Source organism: Chelonia mydas, chromosome 1, assembly GCF_015237465.2.
Source record: "Chelonia mydas isolate rCheMyd1 chromosome 1, rCheMyd1.pri.v2, whole genome shotgun sequence".
Taxonomy (NCBI): Eukaryota; Metazoa; Chordata; order Testudines; family Cheloniidae; genus Chelonia; species Chelonia mydas.
This window is the reverse complement of record NC_057849.1, coordinates 270,274,909-270,299,300: the sequence shown is the minus strand read 5'-3', so window position 1 is coordinate 270,299,300 and position 24,392 is coordinate 270,274,909. Positions and strand designations below refer to the sequence as shown.

The 24,392-nt window shown below is 40.4% G+C and overlaps 1 protein-coding gene across 2 annotated transcripts in view; it reads right to left on the bottom strand.

The window, feature by feature from the left end:
* The window catches only part of KITLG (KIT ligand), an 88,550-nt gene extending 66,463 nt beyond the window's left edge, over window positions 1–22,087 (bottom strand). Inside the window, exon 1 of one of the 2 annotated variants that reach the window (XM_043546423.1) lies at window positions 21,564–22,087. In XM_043546423.1, coding sequence (XP_043402358.1) covers window positions 21,564–21,578 — 15 coding nt within the window. In that variant the 5' untranslated portion in view covers window positions 21,579–22,087. The remainder of the gene's footprint in view (window positions 1–21,563) is intronic. The other variant, XM_027821680.3, reaches the window with a different exon arrangement.
* Window positions 22,088–24,392: the final 2,305 nt, after the last annotated feature.

Here is a 24,392-nt window from a genome sequence, read left to right as displayed (position 1 = left end):
TTTTGCTCAGTTTAATTTGTCATTTTTCTGTAGGGATACGAATACAAAATATTAGACTGTCCTCTACAAAAACACTGTTGCCAAAAACACTCTGTCCGCTCTTTAATCTTGCATGCCAATCTGTGATGCAGGCAGTTTCCTTGTGTCCCTTAATGTGCTTTGGATGACAGCCAGTAAGCTTAGCTTTCAAACACTGGGAAACTTAGTTACCAAGAAACAGGTGCTTCGGCCTGGATGCTGGTCTCTTGAGGTCATGTTAACTATATCCATTTAAATATTTACTGATTTTAATCCATCAAATAGCATTCTGATTCTGTTAGGAACTAAGAGTTCTTTGAGTCTCCTCTGCACATTCCTACTCTTGGGATGCACCAACCAGTGCAGCAATGACTGTGGAATCTTCTGGTAGCAGGGCCTGTTAGAGTGCTCACACATCCTTCCCATCCCTATGCCCAGTATACGATCACATTCTGAGGGCAAGGCATTAGAAGGGGGCTTGTGTCTGTTGTCCCCTCAGTTCCTTCCAAATGCAGCAGTGAAAGGATGTGAACCTCTCCGGATCTCCCAGCTCCATAGCTAGAGTGCCATTTTACCTTTTAGACTAGTTATCATTAGGAAGTTTTATAGTTCGTTTTTAGGATAGTTCAGATTAGCATTTTAGCTTTAAGTAGGAATACTTACCGGTACCGACATGGCACAAAGCAGCATGGGTTTAAGGGATGCATGTTGTGCCCAGGTGTGTTCCCAGCATCTGAGGTCCATGTTCACTGCTTGAAAGGCCTAAATGAGACTCATTCTCTGGCATGTTGTTCTATCTGCAGCACATGTACTCCTCCAGCCCGGAAGGAGAGACAGAACAGACTTCAGACCCTTCTGTTACAAGAGGCCTCGTCAGTCAAGTCTCTGTGATGCAATAATTTTAATAGATGCAAAAGGAAGGACAGGAGACCTGAATTGGCTCCGGGCACTTGTGGATCCAAGAATGTATCACTTGTGGCACCTTAGAGACTAACAAATTTATTTGAGCATAAGCTTTCATGAGCTACAGCTCATTTCACCCGATGAAGTGAGCTGTAGCTCACGAAAGCTTATGCTCAAATAAATTTGTTAGTCTCTAAGGTGCCACAAGTACTCCTTTTCTTTTTGCGGATACAGACTAACACGGCTGCTACTCTGAAACCTGTCAAGAAAGTATCAGTTATGAAAACTCTGGCCTTGGCACAAAGCTCCAGTTCTAAGACAACTGAGCTTCCAGTAGCCAAATCCTCTGATCTGGCACCAAAACTATTATGGTCATTGGAACCAGTACCAGATAGAGACCCTAAGGATCCGGACAACTGACTGGAGCCAACTACAGTACCTAATTTGCAAAGCACTATATTATCTAACAACACACTGACTTTTTTGGTTAGGTAATAATAGAACATGGATGCCCTCTGGCTATATCAACTGTAGTTGTAACTTTACAAAAAGCAATGGATAAGATGCTAGGCATCACCCAGTGATGTAAACACTAGGCTTGGATCCACAAAGGTACCTAAGCACCTAACCTCCAGTTTTAGGCACCCAAGTCCCATTTTTAGGCACCACTGCGATCCATAAAACCTCCGCTCAGCTGCTGCCTCACTCTGTAGGCCCCTAAACTCATTTGACCCTAAATTTTTGCAGCAAAAGTTCCCTTGGTGCCTATGTTTTTACCACTGTGGCCCAAAACATTGCCTATGCTAAAAAACTCTGTAACCATGATTCACCTCATAGAATCACAGAAGTTGTAGTGTGTCATCTCTACAGACTTTCATCGCCGTTTCTCCTGAAAATGAAAAATGCCCACCTCCTGTTTCCCATTATTGCCACCAGTGGAGCTGCACTGGTGATAAATTACTGCGATGAAATTTGCTAGTGAAGACACAGCTAGTGCAAGAGCATTTGCATCATCTTGTGTAACTAGAATTGCTTTCCTGCTTAAGCCTTTGTTTACCTAATAGCTCAAACATTCAAATCTTAGTAAGCAAAAAAATGCCCAACCTTTGCCAGCTGTGAATGTGAAGAGGAAAAGTTTTACAGGACAATGATTCTAGTCTTCCATAGCCAGTCTAAGATGGCAAAAAAGCTTTGTAAAAGAACCCTGATTAGACAGCATTGAGCTTGCAAAGTAGAATGTCTTGTGTTCAGCCATTCAAGGTCATTATTTATAGCCACTTGCTACACAATTCCCTTCGTGAAACCTGTTGGACAGGAGGCTAAGTACCCTGAAGCCAGCCAATTTAAAAAACAAGCACATTATGGATAACTGAAGTTATGGATGTTTGCAACAAAAATCTAAAGCCACATGGAACTCTTCTGGCTTCGAGTTTTGGTACTCACTTGAAAGCCAGAGATACTATATAGTTAAAAGATGTGGGAAAGACGATGAAAATTTCAATCAAGTTGAACTGATTTGCAATTTAGTCAAAATAATGCAAAACTTACGTTCTCAGTTATACTCTGCAACTTTCTATAGAACTATAGCTAGTCAAGTGAAACTCAGCAGGTTTGACAGAGTTTTACTCAGATTTTTCGGGGTTGTTTAAACCCAAGACTTGGGAGTGTACCAACCCACAATGTTTCAAAACCAAAGGAAATGTTTGAATGAGCCTCTGAGAAGTGATACTGCCAAGTTTTACATCGCACTATGGAGAAGATGGACTACTAACCTTTAAGACTTCAATGTATTTTGATTCTTTCCTTTTTTCGTTTCATAATATCCAACCATTTACACTACATGCCAGGTGTGCACTAAGTAATAGTGTTTCATGCAAAATTAAGCTCAGCTGCTTCCAGATGAAACAAATGAAAGCAAAATAGGATTTGTAACTTAATTTTCTGGCTGAACAGACAGATCCTTTTAATTATTTCAGATTTTGAATTAATTATTAATATTACATATTTGATAGAAGAAAATTAGGCAATAGTTGTACTTGCTGTACGTAACTTTAGTTCTCAAATAGCCTTTTATGTGTTGTATAATTTAGGTCAATGTTCCTATGAAGAGGGAGAGCTACAGGAGACAATTTAGTCTGTTTATGGTTTATTAGGGTAACAGTATGAAGATAGAAGTATAAATGAGTTTCCATTTTTATTGATATTATAATGTGCTTGCCTTTAACAGTCTGGGAAACGAGTATTTAGCTGAAGTGATAGATGAGAGTAATCTCAGATGCCATAAAGCTAGAGCATGCAGACAAGCACAGAAATCCAGGTAATTGGCACTTGAAGGTAAGGCTAATCGTCAAATCTTACTAGCAAGAATACAAGTGCTGGACTGGCAGTAAGCCCCTTATCTCAGTGCCTGGAGCTGCCAATAAATTATGCCATGTTTTACCGCAGTTTAGCTTGTATGTTAGGAAGAATGGCTCAACTGCAATTTTTAAAAAAGTTTCCTGTCTAAAAATTATATTTTCTTTCAGAACAAAACCTACTCCCCAGCCATGCCAACTATTTATACTACCACACCACACAAAGAAAGAAATAAACACTTTTGTTCAGGGGAAATTTACTAATTTGTACCATACCATTCTGTATTTCAGCAGACTGGACTAAACTGTTTAAGACCTTTATAGAAAAGATTACTTTTCAAAGAAGTATCAATTCTTTTCCTCCTGAAGAAAGCAAACTGGTAGAACAGCTCTTTGGGGGAATTTAAAACATTGTGCAAATTGGCACAGAATGGTAAATTTAAAAAGGACAATAGGAAATGGGTGGGGATGGGACAAATCAGAAAAAGTCCCTGTTACATGAGAAGCCACTTACTGTTTTATTTCATTAGATAGAGGGCAGCCCATTTAGCTCAATTGCCCATTCAGTATCCCAGAAGGAGAATACATATCTTTTTTCAAAAGATTTTTTAAAAATTGTATTTCCCCCAAATGTTATTTTAAAGAGTTGTATGTGTGAACATTTCCCAGGGATGTACCATGAAGTATTTCCTTTTCTTTAAATGGTTGACCCTAAACAAGCTGTCAGTGTCCTGTTAGAAGTGTGGGAGCTATACTGTGGGGTTTTATTTATTTATTTTACACACACTTTAAATTGAACTTTCACTGTCAAACCTCAGATTTATTTTAAAGTTTAATAGATCAGACTGAAATGTTATTGTAAGGGTTTTCCCTGCCTCACACCAAACACTGAATTGCTACTGATGGTAATTTTTGAAGAGGGTAGTATATGAAACTGATCTTAGAATTATAGGACAAATCTCATTTATGCAATTAAGGCAAGTAGGATCAGGAACATAAGAATTGCTATACCCATTACCAGTCTGCTCCTGGTTGGTATCCTTTGCTTCAGAGAAAGGTGCAAGAAACCCAGTAACTGACAGTTATAGACTAACCTGCCCATAGGGGAAAATTTCATCCTGACTCCATGAGTTAGAGGTTACCTTATGTCCTGAAAAATGAAGGATTAGATTCCTTCTATTAAAAAAAAAAAAAAGAAAGAAAGAAAGAGAGATATCTAACGTAACTATCGATATTTTCATTATCTAATAAACATCCAATTATTTTTAGATTTCTTCCAAGCTGAATGTCATAGGAGAACTATGCAGTATTATAGCCATGTCAGTCCCAGGATATTAGAGAGACAAGGTGGGTGACACAATATCTTTTATTGGACCAACTTCTGTTGGTGAGAGAGACAAGCTTCTGAGCTACACAGAGCTCTTCCTCAGGTCTGGGAAAGGTACTAAGAGTGTCACAGCTAAATACAAAAATGAACAGATAGTTTAGTATAAGTAGCTAGCACATATTCTAAGGGAACATTCCAGGTGAAATGGCTTATTAACACCCCTGTAGTCATAGGGCAAAAAGGAGGAATAGTGGGTTACAGATCAGTTCGTTGTAATAAGCTGTAAATCCAGTGTCTGTTCAGTCTCCGATTTGTAGGCCTTGTCTACACTACAGAGTTTTGTCAATGCAAGTTACTCTGACAAAAAGCCACTGCTATAATTAAATCTCTGTTGCATGCAGCTGGAAGCAACCAATCCTGAGGCAGAAGCTGACCAGTACACAAGCAGGGAGAGGGGGACAGCCCGACATCAGCTCCCACCTCCCTCCCTGGTTCTGCATAGCACAGTACAGCACCAGTCTCTTTCCCCTACCCCAACCCACCCAGCAGCAGCCTGCCCTGCCTGCTGTTGTATTCCTAGTGCCTGGGAGAGCAAGATTCCTTGTTAATGTTTTGATTTTGCGATTCCCTCCGAGTTCTCCCACAGCTTCCCCTCCCCACAGACCAAGGAGATCACCTCCTCCTCCTTCCGTAGTCCAGCCAGGAGTGCATTTGTTGTCGGGACTTGCCATCCTCAGCTGAGCAATTTCAAAAACTTCCTGGGTCTTTGAAAGAGGAGGTGTGCATGCGTAGCTGTGTAGCTGGATGCAGGCCAGTGGAGTTCAGAACAGTGAGTGGAGCGAGTGGTCACAGGGGGAATTGTGGGATAACTCTTGTAGCCCAGTTACAGCGACGTAATGAACGCAGTGTCTACACTGATGCTTTGTCGATCTAACTTTGCTCTACCCCTCGTCAAGATGGTTTTATTTTGTTGGCAAAGCAGAAGAGTTTTGTTGGCAGCAGGAGCACTGGAGTGTGTACCCCTCCACTGTTTTATCCATAAAAGCTGCCTTTTGCAGACAAAAAAAATGTGTAGTTGTAGACAAGGCCTTAGTGTCTAGCAAAGTTATGACTTTGAGCATACAGGCTTGTCTTTTGAAAGTGTTGTGCAGGTTTCCTTTGAGTAAGAGGACAGATTGATCACGCTATTTCTGACCTTTTGTGAAAAATATTCACCCACAAGTGATACGGTGTTTTTGACTGATTTTCCTGTGCGAGTTCATTCAAGAGTGTAGTGATTGTCTGGTTCCACCCACAAAGTTGTTATTGGAGCATTTAGTGTTGTGATAGGCATGTGTTGGACCCACGGATCTCGAAAGATGTGTTGTTGGGTGTGTTAATCATTGCAGCAGTGGAGATGTGTCTTCAGGTTTTGCATCTGTTGTTCTGGCAGGGTCTGATGGCTCTTTGAGTTGGTGTGTCCTGGTCTGTGGGGAGCCTGCTTCTGATGATGAGCTTGGAGAGGTTGTGGGACTGTTTGAAGGCCAGAAGAGGGGGTTCAAGAAAGATTTTTTTCAGGATAGGGTCCCCATCAAATATAGGTTGTAGTTGTTTAATGGTACCCCTCATGGGTTTCAGTGTGGGTTAGTAGGTAACACCTAGGGATGTGCGGTTGGAAGGGGTTTTATTGAATCAGATTGTCTCAAGGTATTTGAGCGTCCCACTCCACAATGCAATCTATTTCTCTTTTGGAGTGTCCTTGTTCGGTGAAAGCGGTTTTAAGTGTTACGGTGTATATCTGAGACTCTCTCTTCGGAGCATGTTCTGGGGTATCTGAGTGCCTGGCTGTAGATAACAGATTTCTTGGTGTGTTTGTGGTAGTTACTGGATCTATAAAGATAGGTGTGGTGCTCCATTGATTTCTTGTATATAGTTGTCTGTAGAGTTCCATTGCTGAAGCTGATTGTGGTGTCCAGAAAGTTGATGCGAGTGTGAGTGTGTTCCAGAGAGAGTTTAATGGATAGGTGATGGTTGTTGAAATTGTGATGGAAATCTATGAGGGAGTTTATGTTGTCTGTCCAGATGATGAAAATATCATTGATGTATCTCAGGTATATCTTTGGTTTTGTGGTGCATTTATCCAGAAACCACAAAACAATAAGAAAAGTATTAACTATTTTAAATTTGCTATCTTTCACTTTCTTTGAATGTTCTTTTGTTATTGGATTAAAACAGATTGTTCTTGTATAAACAGAATGGCCAATTTACACTCAATGTATTGCTTTTGTCTACTTCTATTCTATAATTTCACTACTTAGTTACCTTACTAGATTCTTCTGAAGGACTTTACCAAAGTCTTTTGAAAAATCCAAATTAGTTTTCAGCAGTTTCTCCTTATTAACTATTTTCTTGATATACTTAAATAATTCTAGTACATTAGGGACACATTATTTTCTTTTCAAGAAGCTGTGCTTGTTTATTTCCATAATTGATTCTTATTGTACTCTCTCCCATGTTCCTTCCATTAACTGTGATATAAATTGAGCAAGATTTATTGGTAATACAACAACAGCAAAAAAAGTATAACATTTTTAAAAAAGCATAGCCCATATTCCATGAATCTATAGACAAGGATCATTATCATGAAGATTATTAAATTGTTTAACAAACCATGAATGGGGTCACAAACCAAGATAACCCATTTTTACTAACGGCTTGTCTTCACTGCAAGGTTAACTCAAGTTATAACTCAAGTGATGCTCCTTACTCAAGTACTGTCCACACATGAAATCCATTAATCCAAGCGTGGTGGTACATTTAACTTGGAGTTGGGTGACTCGTCAGGAGGCTTAGGCTAAACCTGGAGCTAGCACAACTCCTCAGTTGCCAATACGATCACTCTGTAGTGTGGCCACAGGCTACTTCCACTAAAGGTAGTTAGTTATCCAGTGCCTTCCTACAATTCCCTTCACATGCCTAGAAAGGACAGACAAGTTCTCCAACAATTAATTTGGAAAGAATTCATGGAAAGAACCCCGGGGAAGACCCCAAATGTTTTAGTGCCAAACAGAAGTGAGTACAGCACCAGTGCAGACACTGCAGCTCAAGTGTTATTTCGCAGTCTGGTTTTTCTTCCTTGAGCTAGGCAAACTTGACAAAAGCAATCTGAGTATAGATAGCTTGAGTTAACTCTGCAGTAAAGACAATAATTTTGAGTAAAGCTAAGGATAAGAATTGTAGAGCAGACATACTGAAATAGGAGTTCAGCTCCAAGTCCGAGTCTCTCACTTTGTTGCTTGATGTGGCTACAGAAACATGTAGCTGCTTCTTTTCTCAGTTCCTTGTTTTTAGTGCATCTACCTTTATGCCATTCTAGAGTATTAACACAACAACAACTTGAGTTTGGTAAGTAACTAAGAAAGGAGGTGCATGGTCATCACAATTTTTATCAAGAGTAAAAAAAACCTGCAAAAATTGGCATTTTTCTTCAAATTTTACCAATGTTTTTTACTTGTTCTGTATACACAGAAGGTAACAGAGATACTGATCTAACTTTTACTGATCTAACTTCTTATAAGGTTTCCATCTAATCGGATGTATTCATATCACACCTTGAAAGAACAGCTACCAGATGTACTGAAGTCAGTTCTCTGACCTACCCTTGTTACAGACCCACTGGTGTAAAACCCAGGCTAGAAATCTTGTTTTAACAGTACCTTTCCATGTTGTAAGGTGGCCTACCATGGGACTATTGAGCCCTGGTTCCCACAATTCAACTATAATTGCCTTTTTAGAACAAGTGCCTTGCAAAAACATGCAGTTTCCTTGGCTCCCATGAATAGCCTTAGAGAGAGCCTATGCTGTAGTATAAAAGGCTGGTGCAAACCTGCTGAGATGCATTGAATATATGAATGTAATGCACTTTTCAATGTACATGCTGTAAGATTTCAAAAGCTGATACTAAGATATTTTCATTAGGAAATAATTTCTAGTTGCATTTACTCAGCTGCAAGATGGTAAATGCCATAAGAAAAAATAATTTTCCTGGTTCTAAACTTATGATTTTTCCAACTATTCTGAATTAAGGAGTGCTTGCTGCATTGGAAACCTTTGTGTTAAGAAGAGGTTACAGTGAGTCAACCTGTTCAGTGCTAATGTGAAGTTTCACACTGTGACATTTACTTAGCACAGTTTAGTAATTTAAGTATATAGACAGGTTTCAGAGTAGCAGCCGTGTTAGAACACAAAAAGAACAGGAGTACTTGTGGCACCTTAGAGACTAACAAATTTATTAGAGCATAAGCTTTCGTGGGCTACAGCCCACTTCATCGGATGCATAGAATGGATTGAATCTATTTCCCCATGTTAAGTAACCTCACACCTTCTTGTCAACTGTCTACATGGGCCATCTTGATTATCACTACAAAAGTTTTTTTCTCCTGCTGATAATAGCTCATCTTAATTAGCCTCTTACAGTTTGTATGGCAACTTCCACCTTCTCTGTATGTGTGTGTATATATCTATCTATCTTCTTACTATATGTTCTATTCTATGCATCCGATGAAGTGGGCTGTAGCCCACGAAAGCTTATGCTCTAATAAATGTTAGTCTCTAAGGTGCCACAAGTACTCTTGTTCTTTTTAAACATATAGAGCATTCAGCTTTAGGTGGGATATTGTTCTTGGATGGTGGCATACCAAGTTAGGAGTGTTTGGATCCCTGCAGTAATAGAAATAAATCGGTAAGCTATGAATTGGATTAAGTTTACATACGTGTCAGGACCATTTGTAAAAATCCTGTCCCCCAACCCTGTTTTAGTGGGGAGGACATTTATTTGGACTGCGAGGAGAAAGCACGGTCTCCAGAAAGGAAGTGGAAGGAAGAGCCCATGCCCAGAAAATGCCTCCTCCCAGCCTCTTTGGATCAGGGGCATGTTGCTGGTTGGACCAAAAAAGGGGTTAAGTCGCTCCCAGAGGGAAGGGAGAAGAGCACATGCCAGAGCCTGGCCATGCTCCCTCCCCCTCCTCAGCTTCTACGCAACTGATTGGCTGGCCAACCAGAGGGGATAGCTGATTAGTTTAAATTGGTGGTGGAGGTGGGGAAGCCACTTAAGCCTCTTGCCTCTTCAGCTGCCCTGCCTTCCCTCCCTGTAGTGTAGGGAGAGAGTTGCATTTCCAAGATGCTTCGGATCTGATCTATAGACAAGCATGTTTTTTGGGATCAGAGAGGATTTTTTCCCATTGGACCAAGTTACTGGTGATCCGGTGGGTTTTCACCTTTCTCACTGCATTGTGGAGGTGCAGCTGGGGTAAGGAAGGATATGATTTAGAAGTCTGATATTAAGAGATAACATAGGAATGTATAGTTTGTCATTACTTGCAGCCAGTGTCCAATGTGGATAAAGGCTAAAAAGGCCAGCTCCCAGAGGTAAATAAAACGCAAGATTTTTGCTGACGGTCTGGGAGCCTATAGGAAAGGCCTGAAGTCTTTGCAGATTGAGCTCCCCCACTGGTTCTCTCTACCTACTTTGAAGGGGGGGGGGGGGGGAGAGGAGGAGAGGACTTTGAATTGAGCTGAATCCTGGGGGTAGGCTGAGGGTTTTACTCTGAGTTATCAGTTATAAATTCGGAGCCCTGTAATCCCAAATTGGACTCAGTTAAATGCCTGATATGTGTGATGGGGTGGGTATATCGCCCCTACCTAATGATAATAAAGTTGCAGCCTGTCACTTAAAATCCATTCCAGTGTCTGTCTTTTATTCACCTCTGTGTCCTGTGCATAGTCAGAAATGTTCAGAAGTATAGGCTGCAGTCTGGTTACTACTGGTAAGTTTCCAAGACATCACTAGAGCTAGTTTGTGAGAAGAGATTTTAAAGAATATGGTGAGGAAAAGTTAGCCTTGGGAAAATAAGCAATTAAGTCTAATAGATTCAACCATAGTGTGAAAAAAAAAATGAATCCATCGTTCGTAGAATCTCTGAGCTTCACTGTATAACATACAGCAGGATGATACAATACTCTTAGAAGACTTTTGTGTTTCATTAGCAAATGATTGACTCTTTGGAATGTAGTATGCAGTATTATGTAAAAAATAAAGATAAGAAATAAGTCAGCTACTGAAATAGCATCCAGATACTATGTAATGAGCACAATATAAGTGCACTAAATAATACATTATTTATTACGCACATGGTTCTGTAATGTGCAGTGTTCTACAAAACATAGGAATCATTCCTGCCCTGAAGAGCTTAATTTTACACAGGAAAGACAACAATTCTGTTGATGTACATATTGAGAGTTCATAGATAAGGAAATCAGCATAGGAGCAATTCATGGAATTGGGATTGAAAGGAGGAATTTGAAGGAGAGAAAGTCATTGGCAGACTACTGCAAGTATAGTAGGCAGCACAAATACAGGCATACAGCTAAGAGTGAGAGGAAGTGAAGAGAATAATAAAGAGTATTTGCCAGAAGAGGTGCAGAGATGCAAGTGAAGATAAGAAACTTGTACTGGATGTGGTAGAAGCCAGAGAAAGGATTCAAGAAAGCTGGGGGTGATAGCGTAGGAACAGCAAGAGAGGAAAATAATTTTTGTAATGGCTTTTTTGTATAAATGGATAGGGAGATGGCAGGAAGAAGAATGTTCTAGCAATTGAATGAGAGATGATCAATCTGAGACAAAGGCTTACACCATGGGGATAGACGAGAATGAAGGAATTTTAGTGATATTATAAAAGAAAAAAGCAAAAGGAGCTAGTAATAGACAAGATATGCTGGGAAAAGAAGAGAATTGCTAGCAGTTGCTAAATACAAGATTAACTATGATTGGAGGGCCCAGTCCTGCTCTCATTGAAGACAACTGCAAGAGTTTCATGGGCTAATTGAATCAAGATTGGAGCTTCAGTGTCCAGCATTATATCAATTTGGAAACAGCCAGTCAACAATGTTTGGGACTAATCATGGTATAGCCAGGTTAAAAACCTCTGAGCTTTAATGGCTAGAAGTCAAACCTGGGGCATGTTATTTTATTGTGATTAGGACAGGACCAAACCAAATATAAATATGCTCTGTTTAAAAGCATAGACGGGCTTTGGCCCATATATCCTTGACCATAAAAGAGCCAAGCATGCATATACAAGAAAACACTATTTTTATGACTCCATTAGATTTGGGTCTAATTTGTGCTGGCAGTTTTTGTGCTGGAGAAAGGACTGCTATATATCACTCAAATTTAATCATTTGAAATAGGTAGCAATTCTGAAGGTTAGGGATACTATTTGTCTCTCTAAAATTGTCCAAACCTAGGAATTCTGTCCAGTATTACGTATTGGAAGCTTAGATATTACCCAGAGGAGAGTGCCAAGTAGCATTATACAAGTTTTCTAAATTAAATTGGTTGCCTATTGTTTATAATCCCACATGACTCAAACTTGAATTTAAAAAAAAAAAAATCTGTCCGCTTGCACTTCAGTTCAAATGGGAGTGGACATCCAGATCTGTAACTGTTTAAAAAGGATTGGTGAATAAACTTGCATTAAATAATGGCATAACTGAATGCATGACACAAACCATCCTTTACTTTACAATTAGTGACTGGGGAATGGAATTTAAGGCATAGAAAAAATAAACCATTCACATGTTTCAATTTTAGCTCCTGTGAGTTTCCAAGCACCTCTCTTCACCTGTTGAATTACCTTGAAGATATGCAGCACATTATTAATTTAAATAGACCAAACCTGACCCATCAATGTTACCACAGTCCATTAAAGTTAGGCGATAAAAGTCAGTGTTAGTTATCATGACATCTTAGTCCTATTTTAAACATAAACATGAGCTCTGCACAAGTCACAAACATACACACACACACACACGGAAATCTCCATACTCATGGCACCTACAGTTTGAAACATTGGGCCTGATGCACCAGTGCATTATTCCTGTTTTACACTAGTGTAATTCCCTCCTATTTGTACTTGAACTACTGTCACAAAGTGGTTTGTGACACAATTTGTGTAGAGTTTGTAATGCAGGTGTCCCCAATGCGGTACCCATGGGTGTCATGGTGCCTGCAGGAGCATTTGTGTGCACCCGCAGGACACCCCGCCGCCAAAATGCTGCTGAGAAGCGTTGCGACGCTTCTTTCCAATGCAGCAAGCACTCCTTAATTCAGAATAGTTGGAAAAATCATAAGTGGAGAAGCAAGAAAGATTACCTGAAGTATATGCCAAAAATAAAATCGGTATCAGTTCTTTGACAATGACATCTTCAGAAGTGAAAGATATTGCTACTGAACAGTAATGTAAAGGCAGGCAATAAATAATGGCCCAGCATCCTGCTTTCTTGTGTTTCTCCATGTGAGAGTCTCTTTAGGGATGACCCATTGCAGGAAAATCTCTGTCAGACAGGCTTATCTCATATACTTTAAAAGGCTCTTCACTGAGCCACAGGATTGTAAAATTCAAGGGTATGGAGATCCTTTCTTCATACCTCAAAAAATGGTTCACGTGAAGGCAGTGATCTAACACCCTTTGAAATTTTTATTAGGGCTGTCAATTAATCACAGTTAACGCATATGATTAACTCAAAAAAATTATTTTCAGTTTTAATCACACTGTTAAACAACAGAATACCAATTGAAATTTATTAAATATTTGGATGTTTTTCTACATTTTCAAATATATTGATTTCAATTACAACACAGAATATAAAGTGTACAGTGCTCACTTTATATTATTTTTATTACAAACATTTGCACTGTAAAAATGATAAACAAGAGAAACAGTACTTTTCAGTTCACCTCATACAAGTACTGTAGTGCAGTCTCTTTATCCTGAAAGTGCAACTTACAAATGTAGATTTTTTGTTACATAACTGCACTCAAAAACAAAACAATGCAAAACTTTAGAGTCCACAAGTCCACTCAGTCCTGCTTCTCATTCAGCCAAACGCTAAGACAAACAAGTTTGTTTACATTTACGGGAGATAATGCTGCCCACTTTTTATTTACAACGTCACCAGAAAGTGAGAACAGGCATTCGAATGGGACTTTTGTAGCTGGCATTGCAAGGTATGTATGTGCCAGATATGCTCAACATTCATATGTCCCTTCATGTTTCGGACACCATTCCAGAGGACATGCTTCCATGCTGATGATGCTTGTTAAAAAAAAAAGTGTTAATTAAATTTGTGACTGAACTCCTTGAGGGAGAATTGTATGGCTCTGGCTCTATTTTACCCGCATTCTGCCATATATTTCATGTTATAGTAGTCTCAGATGAGGACTCAGCACATGTTCATTTTAAGAGCACTTTCACTGCAGATTTGACAAAACACAAAGAAGGCACCAATGTGAGATTTTCTAAAGATAGCTACAGCACTCGACCCAAGATTTAAGAATCTGAAGTGCCTTCCAAAATCTGAGAGGGATGAGGTGTGAAGCATGCTTTCAGAAGTCTTAAAAGAGCAACACTCTGATATGGAAACTACAGAACCTGAACCACCAAAAAAGAAAATCAACCTTCTGCTGGTGGCATCTGACTCAGATGATGAAAATGAACATGCGTTCGTCCGCTCTGCTTTGGATCGTTATCGAGCAGAACCTGTAATTGGCATGGACGCATGTCCTCTGGAATGGTGGTTGAAGCATGAAGGGACATATGAATCTTTAGCGCAACTTGCACGTAAATATCTTGCGACGCCGGCTACAACCGTGCCATGTGAACACCCATTCTCACTTTCAGGTGACATTGTAAACAAGAAGTGGGCAGCATTATCTCCTGCAAATGTAAACAAACCTGTTTGTCTGAGCAACTGGCTGAACAAGAAATAGGACTGAGTGGAATTGTAGCATCTAAAGCAGTGGTGGGCAACCTGCGGCCCACTGGCCACACACGGCCTGTCAGGGTAATCTCCTGGAGGGCCATGAGGCAGTTTGTTTACATTGACCGTCCGCAGACACGGCCGCCCGCAGCTTCAATTGGCCGAGAATGGCGAATCACGGTCACCGCAGACAGTCAATGTAAAGAAACTGTCCCGTGGCCCGCCAGTGGATTACCCTGATGAAATTCATGAGACCCATGGGCCACAGGTTGCCCACCACTTGTCTAAAGTTTTATATTGTTTTATTTTTGAATGTCGTTATTTTTTTGTACTTAATTCTACATTTATAAGTTCAACTTTCGTGATAAAGTGATTGCACTATAGTACTTGTATTAGGTGAATTGAAAAATACTATTTCTTTTGATTTTTACAGTGCAAATATTTGTAATAAAAAATAAACATAAAGTGAGCATTGTACACTTTGTATTCCGTGTTATAATTGAAATCAATATATTTGAAAATGTAGAAAACATCCAAAAATATTTAAATAAATGGTATTCTGTTATTGTTTAACAGTGCGTTTAATGGCGTGATTAATCGTGATTAATTTTTTTAATTTCGAGATTAATTTTTTAAATTGCGCAATTAATCACAGTTAATTTTTTAAATCACTTGACAGCCCTAATTTTTATAAGGATATAAGTTGTAGAGAACTTCAAACTTTCACAAACAGCGAGATCTATAAGCCCACAATTGGAAGAATAATTTCTGGAGAGGACACTGGGTATTGATCTGGGTCCATTCTCCTAATAAGAGAGCAATATAACAAGTAAGGAATGTTGGAGGCAAGAGGTGAGATTGTAAAATAAAGGGAGCTAGAAAAATTCACAAACTAATCAGATAATTAGATAAGCATCTATTACAAGTTTCCAAACCTTTAGAGATATCCATCATTAACACCAGTTATATACATTTCAATTAAATATATATCTGGGGAAGTTACTATGTTAGGTCACATTATTTAAAAACAATTAAAATTATATTTGGAAGAAACAGTATGTTCTTTAGGCAACACATTTAAATTACTGTTCGATTAAATTGTAACAGAAAACTCTCAAATTAAAAAAATAAGTCATAGGTCTAACATATCTAAATTATTAGAGACAGATTCTGCTACCCTTACTCACAATGTGCAATATCTTACTAAAAATCAATGAGACTACTCTTGGAGTGAAGTACTACTAGATGTGAGTAAGGGTGGCAAAATCAGGCCCTTAATTTGAATCAAGTTAAAAAATACAACATTTTAACCATTCCAGTGTATGCAACATTAACTTAATAAGTAAGAGGCTTTTTCATACTGAAGAAACTACAGGAGTTTCCTCAATAGTGGGGAAAGATGGTTCAATGTTTGGGGCGCTAGCCTGTAATCCAGGAGATAAGGGTTTAATTCCCTGCTCCACTGCATACCCTGTGTGATTCACTTAGGCTCCCATTTTAGAGATAAGTAATTGACTTTCAATGACACTTAAGAGCCTAAGTGCCTAAGTCACTACTGAAAATGGGATTACACTCTAAGTCACTTAGGTCTTGCAATGCCTTTACAATTCTGGGCCTTAGTCTCTCTGTAACTCAGTTTCCCATGTGTAATATAATAATAGTATTTCCATCCCTCACAGGACCTTGTGAGGATCCATACAGTAAAAGATTATAAAGTGCTCAGATACTACAGTGATGATTGCTCATTAACAGGGTTAAAATCTGGTCAGTCTTGCACTGTTGATAGAACAAAAACCACATGCCTGATCTATGCTACAGAGTCTTGACTTCAGCAGGTAGAATGATCTCGCAACACAGTTTAGTCATAGAATCATAGAATATCAGAGTTGGAAGGGACCTCAGGAGGTCACCTAGTCCAACCCCCTGCTCAAAGCAGGACCAATCCCCAATTTTTGGCCCAGATCCCTAAATGGCCCCCTCAAGGATTGAACTCACAACCCTTGGTTTAACAGGCCAATGCTCAAACCACTGAGCTATCCCTCCCCCTCTCCCCTCTGTATGCATTTCCAAGTATGAACTTTGCTTTAATTATGTCAGGAGACTCAAGTAGCTTCTGAAAAGTAGATGGGGTCAGAGAGAAGGGGCCAAATCTTATAGTTCTTGCATGTCCAGAAACTGTGAGGAAACACTTAGGAGCTGCCAGGAAAAATAAAATTCTGGGTCAAATATTTTTGATTAAAACACTTGACTCAGAATTTTATTTTTTCCTGGCAGCTCCTAAGTGTATTATGTTTTCCATGTGCATTCTTAAACAGATAAACATCTGATAATATTTACACTTATGTCTGGTAATAATAATTAAAACCTCCCACCACAATCAATATATGCTGTATAAAAGAATTTATTTACTACATTAAATGTGTGTTCATATATTAAAAACTCACAAAATTAAAATTCATGAATACAATTAAATACACTGCCGCAGCTCAGATAATTACCAGCAAATAAAAGTCAAAAAAGTGAACCTTCCTCTCTCCATTCATGTTATATTCTTCCATCTCCCACATCCCAAATCCCAGGAAAAACAGATCGGTTTGCAGTGTATTTGGAAGGTTAACTAATCTGGTGTTTGGCATACCAAAGACCAAATATAGAATAAACTCTTCCATTTTCATCTGTCAGCTCCCACACCACTCAAATGGAATTGCGTAGAGGGATATTTTTCATGCTTTGCTTTAAATAAATGGGTGCTATGTTTACATGCTACATACTTAGCATTGCCCTCTCTAAGCCAAAGTGAACATTTTGCCAACACTGAACTTTCGCACCATACAGTGATTACATGAGCCAGTGTACCATTAAGCCACATAACATCAAACTGATAGGACAGCGGTAACTTTAGCTAGCATCTAAATTTTAATTTGTTGAACAAGAGGACAACATGAATTTCAGTAATAAAGTCAGACTTAACATGTCAGAAGTAGATTATTGGGACATATTTCATATTATACAAGAAATTGCCCCCTATGCTGGATCACATATTACAGGCACACAAACCCATGGACATGAAATGCAAGCAGGCAGAGCAAATCATCATATTAATATCCAAAAGCACCCCCAAAAAGACAGCAGTCTTTTAGACCATCCCACAGATGTTTCTTCATCAACCTTCCTTCAGAGTGTTCATAGTGCGTTGTTCACAACAAACTAGGTAAACTGGTCTTCTAGAGACAGAATAAAAACTGGATGGGGAGGGAACCCTATCTGGACTATCAGCTCAGTTCTTTAAGGACTGGTTATGGTATGGCATCCTCCTAGCTCCTAGACATTCTTGTTCTGTCTCCCAAGAAGAACTTGTGGAGATCCATACTTTACTTCTGTGGACCTCAAATGGCCTGCAGTGTATAGCTCTCTTTCTCCTCTTGAACAACTGTGCAGGGCAGGAGAGACTGAGCAGAAGTTCAGCCTTTGTTTGTTGGGAATGCCTCTGAATGCTCTCACAATGCACTGTTTTGCACTGGATCCATATTTTCCTTTTTTTCGTTTTTGCTTTTTAGCATGCTATTATGCAGGATAGAAATATATAATTTGCTTCTCCGCTTTCTGCCAGCTTCCTTCTTATACAGTTTGATTGTACTTCATACTAATACACAGGCTTCCTCTCCAGTGGCAAAGAATGTAGTAAAGCTAGGACTGTCCCTTGAACGGAGCCCAGAAGGTCATGTAACCACTGGCAATGAATGCACCCATTCAACAGTGAAAAGCTTCATTTTGCCTTAAGCTCTTTTCCACTACTAAGGTCTCCAAGAGGTTGTGTCTAGCCTGATGCTGCAGGTCAAAATTCTGAAACATTTAGCCATTTCAGTAGTGGTGCCACTATCACTAGCTCCAGTTTTTCTAGTTAGCTCTGTGTGATGATCCCTTTCTGTACTGTTTCTCAAATGAATTTGAACCAATTTAGATTATCCTTTAATTAAACAAAGAATAAGAAAGTCAAGAGATTTACTAAATATTTTAGTAAACTGTATTATAGCATCATTACTCACCATATTTCCTCACATTTAAAAGGTTGTCTTGCTATAAGTGATATTTTGTTTGTTTTAATATTAGTATGCAATAGAATATAGACTCACTTCCAGTATTAATGTTTAATTACTAAGGGCATAATCCTGCAAATCCTCTCAAGAGAGTAATCCTTCAATTAGATTACTTCAATAGGACTATTCACATAGTAAAAATTTGCAGGATTGGACCCTAAATGTTAAATCATATGTTAAAAAGAGAATTACTATCATCATTTTTTGACATAGCCAGGAGCTGTTGGTGCGTTTAAAAAAGATTTTTTTTTTAACCAAAATGCAGAGTTTTTGAAGAAGTAGTTTCAGCATTTAAATTATTGATGAACCAATTCTTTGCAATATCTCTAATTCTGTCAGGTCACAGGCTATAAGACTGCTGCAAATAAAATGATAAACTTGATCATGTTCTGTTGTACCAAGTTTAGTTTTTAACAGCACATTTTTTTCCACTGTCCATCAGCACTTTACTTGTAGTCGTATCCCTCAACTAGCCCCTTATCTGAAATAGTTAAACACCTTATCTTGTATAACATTATCGTAAACGTAAGAAACCGAGATTTTTTTTTCTATTAAAGTAGTTTTTCAAGGCAGTTTGATCCTACCCAGCTTGACCTTTCTTAACACAGATCTAGCGAACAACTTCCTTCTCAGCCTTCCAATCCCCCTCCTTTTCTCTGCAGCAATCATAAGGGATGTTTATGTAAAAAAGGAGTAACAAGGCAACACTAACTCACTTCTATGCAATTCCACTATTTGGTTAAACATCCCATTTTTGTATCTGTTATTAGTTTTCTTTCTCTGCATGTAGAAATGGATATTTGTAGTGAACAAATCTTTCCGCTTACAGTTCCCTCTGCTTTGATCTCTTCAGGATGATTATTGGTTTGCTTTTGTCCTCCTGTCTGTTTGCTAACCTATCACCTTAGATAACAGGTTGAATTCAGAAAAGAACACACAAAAGCTATGCAGGATGCAAATTATTGTGTGGTTTGGTGGCTTGTTAGGGGGAGGGGGAGCACAACTGCTTGAAGGCTAACAAGTTGCTGCACAGCAGTGACAGAAGCAGTTCCACAAAATTAAACCACAATTTGAAAACCCCGCAGCTAAACCATATGCTATGCCTTCCTTCTTTTCCTAGCTGAATGGGTGGGATCCATTATGCCTGCTTTGCTCTCTATTTGTGAATTTGGAAAAATGTTTTGATATTTTAAAAAGTTGAACATTTCCTTTCACTAGGACTGTAAGTTACTTTACCATAATTCTTAACTACTTCCTGAACAATTTCATTCTCTTCCGCATAAACAAGTTTAAAAGTAAGCTGGTATGGGTTAGCACAACATGCTGGCTCTCTTCTGGCATCCAACCCATTTTAAACGAAAGTATAAACAAAGATTATAGCAAAGCAACACTAGTGAATAATATGTTCACTGCTGCATTGTTTGCTCACAAGCTTTGAAACAATAGTTTGGAGGTGTCAGCCACCGCCATTCAGCTCAAGTGAATGTTGGACATGACAATTTACAAAGTTGATCATTTTAGTATAAACGTGGTTAGATTTCACTGAAATTAAAGATGGAAAAGATTAATTAGTGCTGACACCTAGAGCTACTGCAGGGAAGTTCCCTACACAATATATTTTCTACGGCCATCTCCGGGCCAGTTTTAAACATTCCAAGTGATGGGGGTTTCCTGTTCCACCACTTCTCTTGGGAGACTATTAGCCGCTTAGTAGATCACAGGTAGGAAATTTTTCCTGATTTTTTTCAGCGAGAATTTTTTAATTTTTATTTTAAGTGTAGCCCATTAGTCCTAGATGTACACCAAGACTCTAAATGATCTATCAGGGAAAGGGACCACATGTATGCAGCAGTCACCGAGAGAGAAGAGAGTAGCAAAGTGGGTGGGGAGACTCCAGAAAAGGAGAAAGGGGAACCAGCAGTCACCAGAAGGGTAGCAGCTGCTTGCCAAAGAGAGCAGTGAGAGTAGGGCATGAGTTCCACTATTCCTTCCCCCTCTCCAACAGCAGGATCTTCTGAGGTACCCTTGGCTCTCTCTGATGTCAGTGGGAGTTGAGGGTACTCAGCACCTTGCAGGATCCGGCCCTAAACTCCTGCCTTTAACAAACAGTTTCTGGTGATTTTTAAATTAGATCATTTTCCTGCTGCCTTCTGACCAACCGTGCCTTCCCTCATCCCCTTTTAAAAATGTAAACAGTACAGTAATTGTAATCTCACATAGAATTTGGAGAAATAATGGCACATAATCCACCAAATGTACAGAGCAATTCTTTATTACTGGGGTGGGAAAGGGCAAGGGGAAGAATGCCAAATAGCCATCTAAAATGTATCTGACATGCTATATAGTACAAGCTACTTGAATGAAGCTAGTGACCATATGTAACTTATTTATTGCCGTCATTTTCCCAGCTGACTTTTGAGAACTGTTATGATTAGATCTTTACTTCAGACCTTTCTTGGAACTTTTCCACAAATTGCTTGGTATATGGGACAATGCTAGTAGGAAGGAATTCTTCAAGCCCCCGACCCCAGTAAAATAGCAAAGTTATTATTAATCATTGGAACCGATCTGCCCTTGCAAGGCGTCCAGAACCTCCCGCCTCCTATGCTAGCGCTGTCTCGCGTTAGTGACAGCTGAAACTGAAGCAGCCAACCTGCTGAGGCTTAGGTGGTGGAAAAGGGGTTTACATTTCTATTCCACCCAAATCCATGTGTCAGAAGCTAGGTAATTGGCTAGTCTCTCCAATTACCCAGACTTTAATAAACTACGCCCTTTAATACTCCAGAGCCTGAAGCGGATCTTATCGGACAGCAGCTGGTCTAACCTAAAGCCATTTACACAGGCAGGTAAGGCAAGCTGGCTCCCAAACCACCTCTAGCCCCTGCATCTTGAACGCTTTTCTTTGCGTGCATCTGGCCAGTGAACAGATTCGTCCCCAGCATGCAACATGATTATGATGATTTTTAGAAAAGTTCCCACTGAGCGGTGCGCCTCCTTCAGCTCTGCATCCCCCCAGCACCTCGGACGCTCCCTGCCTCCTGACGTGCGCGGGGTCTATGTACTCACTTGTGTCTTCTTCATAAGGAAAGACAGCGCTGCAATCCAGCCCAGCCGGCCGCGTGCAGTCTCCGTTCAGCGGCACTGTGGCTCCAGCATAGTGCAGCGGCGGATAGTCCACGCATTGGGGTTGCCCAGAGCGAGCGCCCACTCTCTCCCCGTCCCCTTGGCTCGCAAGCCGCGCTGCTCGCTGTCTCCACGGCGTGAGGAGAGCCGCTGACTGAGGCCGGAGCCGGCGCGGGGCCAGCTCTTTTATAGCGCCGCCGTGTCTCCGGCAGCAGGCGCAGTAAGAGCCGCGGCAGCCTCTGAGCCGGGGCGAGACACGCCTTTCCCCTCCCTCTCCTCCCACAGCCTCCGGGAATGGGGAGCAGAGGCAGCGCCAACAGGGAGCGAAGTTTAACACGTTAACAAGCCGGGCTTGCCCGCTCCCACCACGGGCGGGAAATCCGACCTCCCCTGGGGGGCAGCCGACCCTGCTGCTCCGTGCCCTGGGGAGAGCTGGGCCCGCTCGCAGGCTGCCCCCTGGGGAGCGTGTGCCAAGCCTCTGGAAGCAGCACCTCGGGAAGCAAAGCTGGGGGCGGCGGCTCGTCCTGCCCTCCCCTGAGCTGTCGCCCGCCCGAAGCCCCACCACGGTGCTGGCGCAGGCCAAGTAAGAGAGAGACTCAAGCATATGGGGCAAGGGGAGTGGGGGTTGGGTTTAATTCCCAGACCTAGGTGCTGGCTTGATGTGCTTGTTATACCAATAAAATAAAAACCAGCAGGATCTTATTAAAGAGGAAAAGGCAAAATGCCACATTTATGGCGAATACAGAAAGAATCATAGTAAGCAGTTAGTTATGGCTATAACATTCCATTCAATCTCATATTTATTCACACATTCATTCATACAAACACACACACAGGTTCTGCAAGGTTGTTATCATAGTTACCAGCCTTAGAGTTGCTCATGCCAAGCCACTGGCCCGGTGGCCTGGACATGAGGAGGGAGCAGGGCCTTGTCAGATGCTCATCTGATTCTCCTGGAAGTTGGTTTGCAGAATCCGACCCCAAAGTTCTCACTTTCTAGAGTCCATTTTTATAGGAATTTCTTCCTAAGCCAGTCTATGGGAATTGCTTCATCATGCTGTTGCTGAATCAATCAGCAGATGGCACATTTCTGATGGCTCTGTGCTGCCAGATGTTATCTTGTTCTTTGATTCTCCCATTCTTGAGGCTGTTGGGTGGATTCCAGTCTGCCCTCCAGGGGTCCTCTGGTTATTTCCACTTGATGCCTTTTTCAGCCAATGGACACTGGATTCTTAGGCTGGCACCTCCCTGATCATTCAGTTGTTAGCCACACCAAGCATCCATCCACATACATCTTCTATCTCTATTTTAATCACAATTGTTAACAAAGCGAGATGAATACAACAAAAGGGCAGGGAGTCTCTAGGTGCTGTTTCTATTGTTACAGAGTATTGCTTTGAGTCTCTCTCTGTGTGAGTAGTTGTTGTTACAAAGAATTGGTCTGAGAGCAGACTCTGTCTTAGAATTAGCAGCTTGCAGGTTTCACACAGAGAGGGAGAGAAACAGTACCAAAAACCAAGAGACCTCTTAAATAGTAATACCCTGGAATTTAAACTATGGGGAATCAAACTCATTTGTGATTTTAGTATAGAACTTCTTTAATATGATCCAACATGCTTTCCATCCTGTTCAGGGTTTATAGTTTGGTTCAGTGGCTCTCAGCACCCCCACTATCCAAATTGTTTCAGCCCCTATGTTCCAGCAGTGGGTGTGTACTGTTGTGCTGTGCTTGGTGCAGACCAAAGTCAGTGCAGGGTGCTGACAGATCAGAGTGGGAGCCTTTTACGTCCACTTTTGCACACAGGGTTTGGGGGCAACGATAAACAGGGTCTTTACTACACTCTGGCAGTCGCCATGTGGCTTATTGGTGCTGAGAAGCTGTTACAAGTTAGTATAAATTAGAGCAACCCTAAGGCTCCTTTAAATCATGCTGTCGGCTGAAGCAGCCCCAGGCAGCTCTGAGGAGTGAGGGAGTGCAAAGATCGCTTATAGTCATAGTTGCCCTCTTTCCTCCCTTACCTCAGTGGTGCTAAGAAGAGTTCCATTTCAGCCAAGGGGTCAGGCAAAAGAAGGGGAAAATAATATACCTGCATCTTGAGAAATAGTTGCCAGTGCTTCTTCCTTAAGGTCATAGCATAGCATGTAACCTTAAAACCCATGAACTACACACTTGTAAAAAATTAAAAAAAGAATTAAAAACCCTGTGGATTTGGTACAGATTTAAATCTAGCACTAAGACCTTGTAGAGAACTGCAAAGAAAAAATAATTAGAAAGGACAAACTTTTGGATTGTGGTGTTCCTGTATTTCTACACAGGAAAAAACAATTCTTGTATGTGGAGTTCCAGAAGCCAGAGAAGGAGAGAAACAAAGGCTATAAGATCCTTAGCTGTCACTTCTGGAAATGGCGAGTTTGTGAGCTTCAGCTATGGTATTGTACCAGATGCACAGCAGACAGGTGAATGAGCTAAGATTGACCAGAGTGACATGGTGAGAGGAACAAACAACCTAGAAGTGCATGTTGCAAGCCGGGAAGTTGGAAGAGTGGAAGGCAGGAAAATTACTGTATTTCACAGACTTAGGACAGAAGAAAGGGAGTAATTAAGATGACCTGAATGACCTTTGAGTGTTAGATTAGCTCTTGCTATAGTAGTTTTGTTCTTTTTGAAACACTTAGGGAGAAATTCTGGCTCCATTGAAGTTGACAGGAGTTTTGCCATTAACTTCCATGTGGGCAGGATTTCAGTTTTTAAGGGTATGTCTACACTTTGAG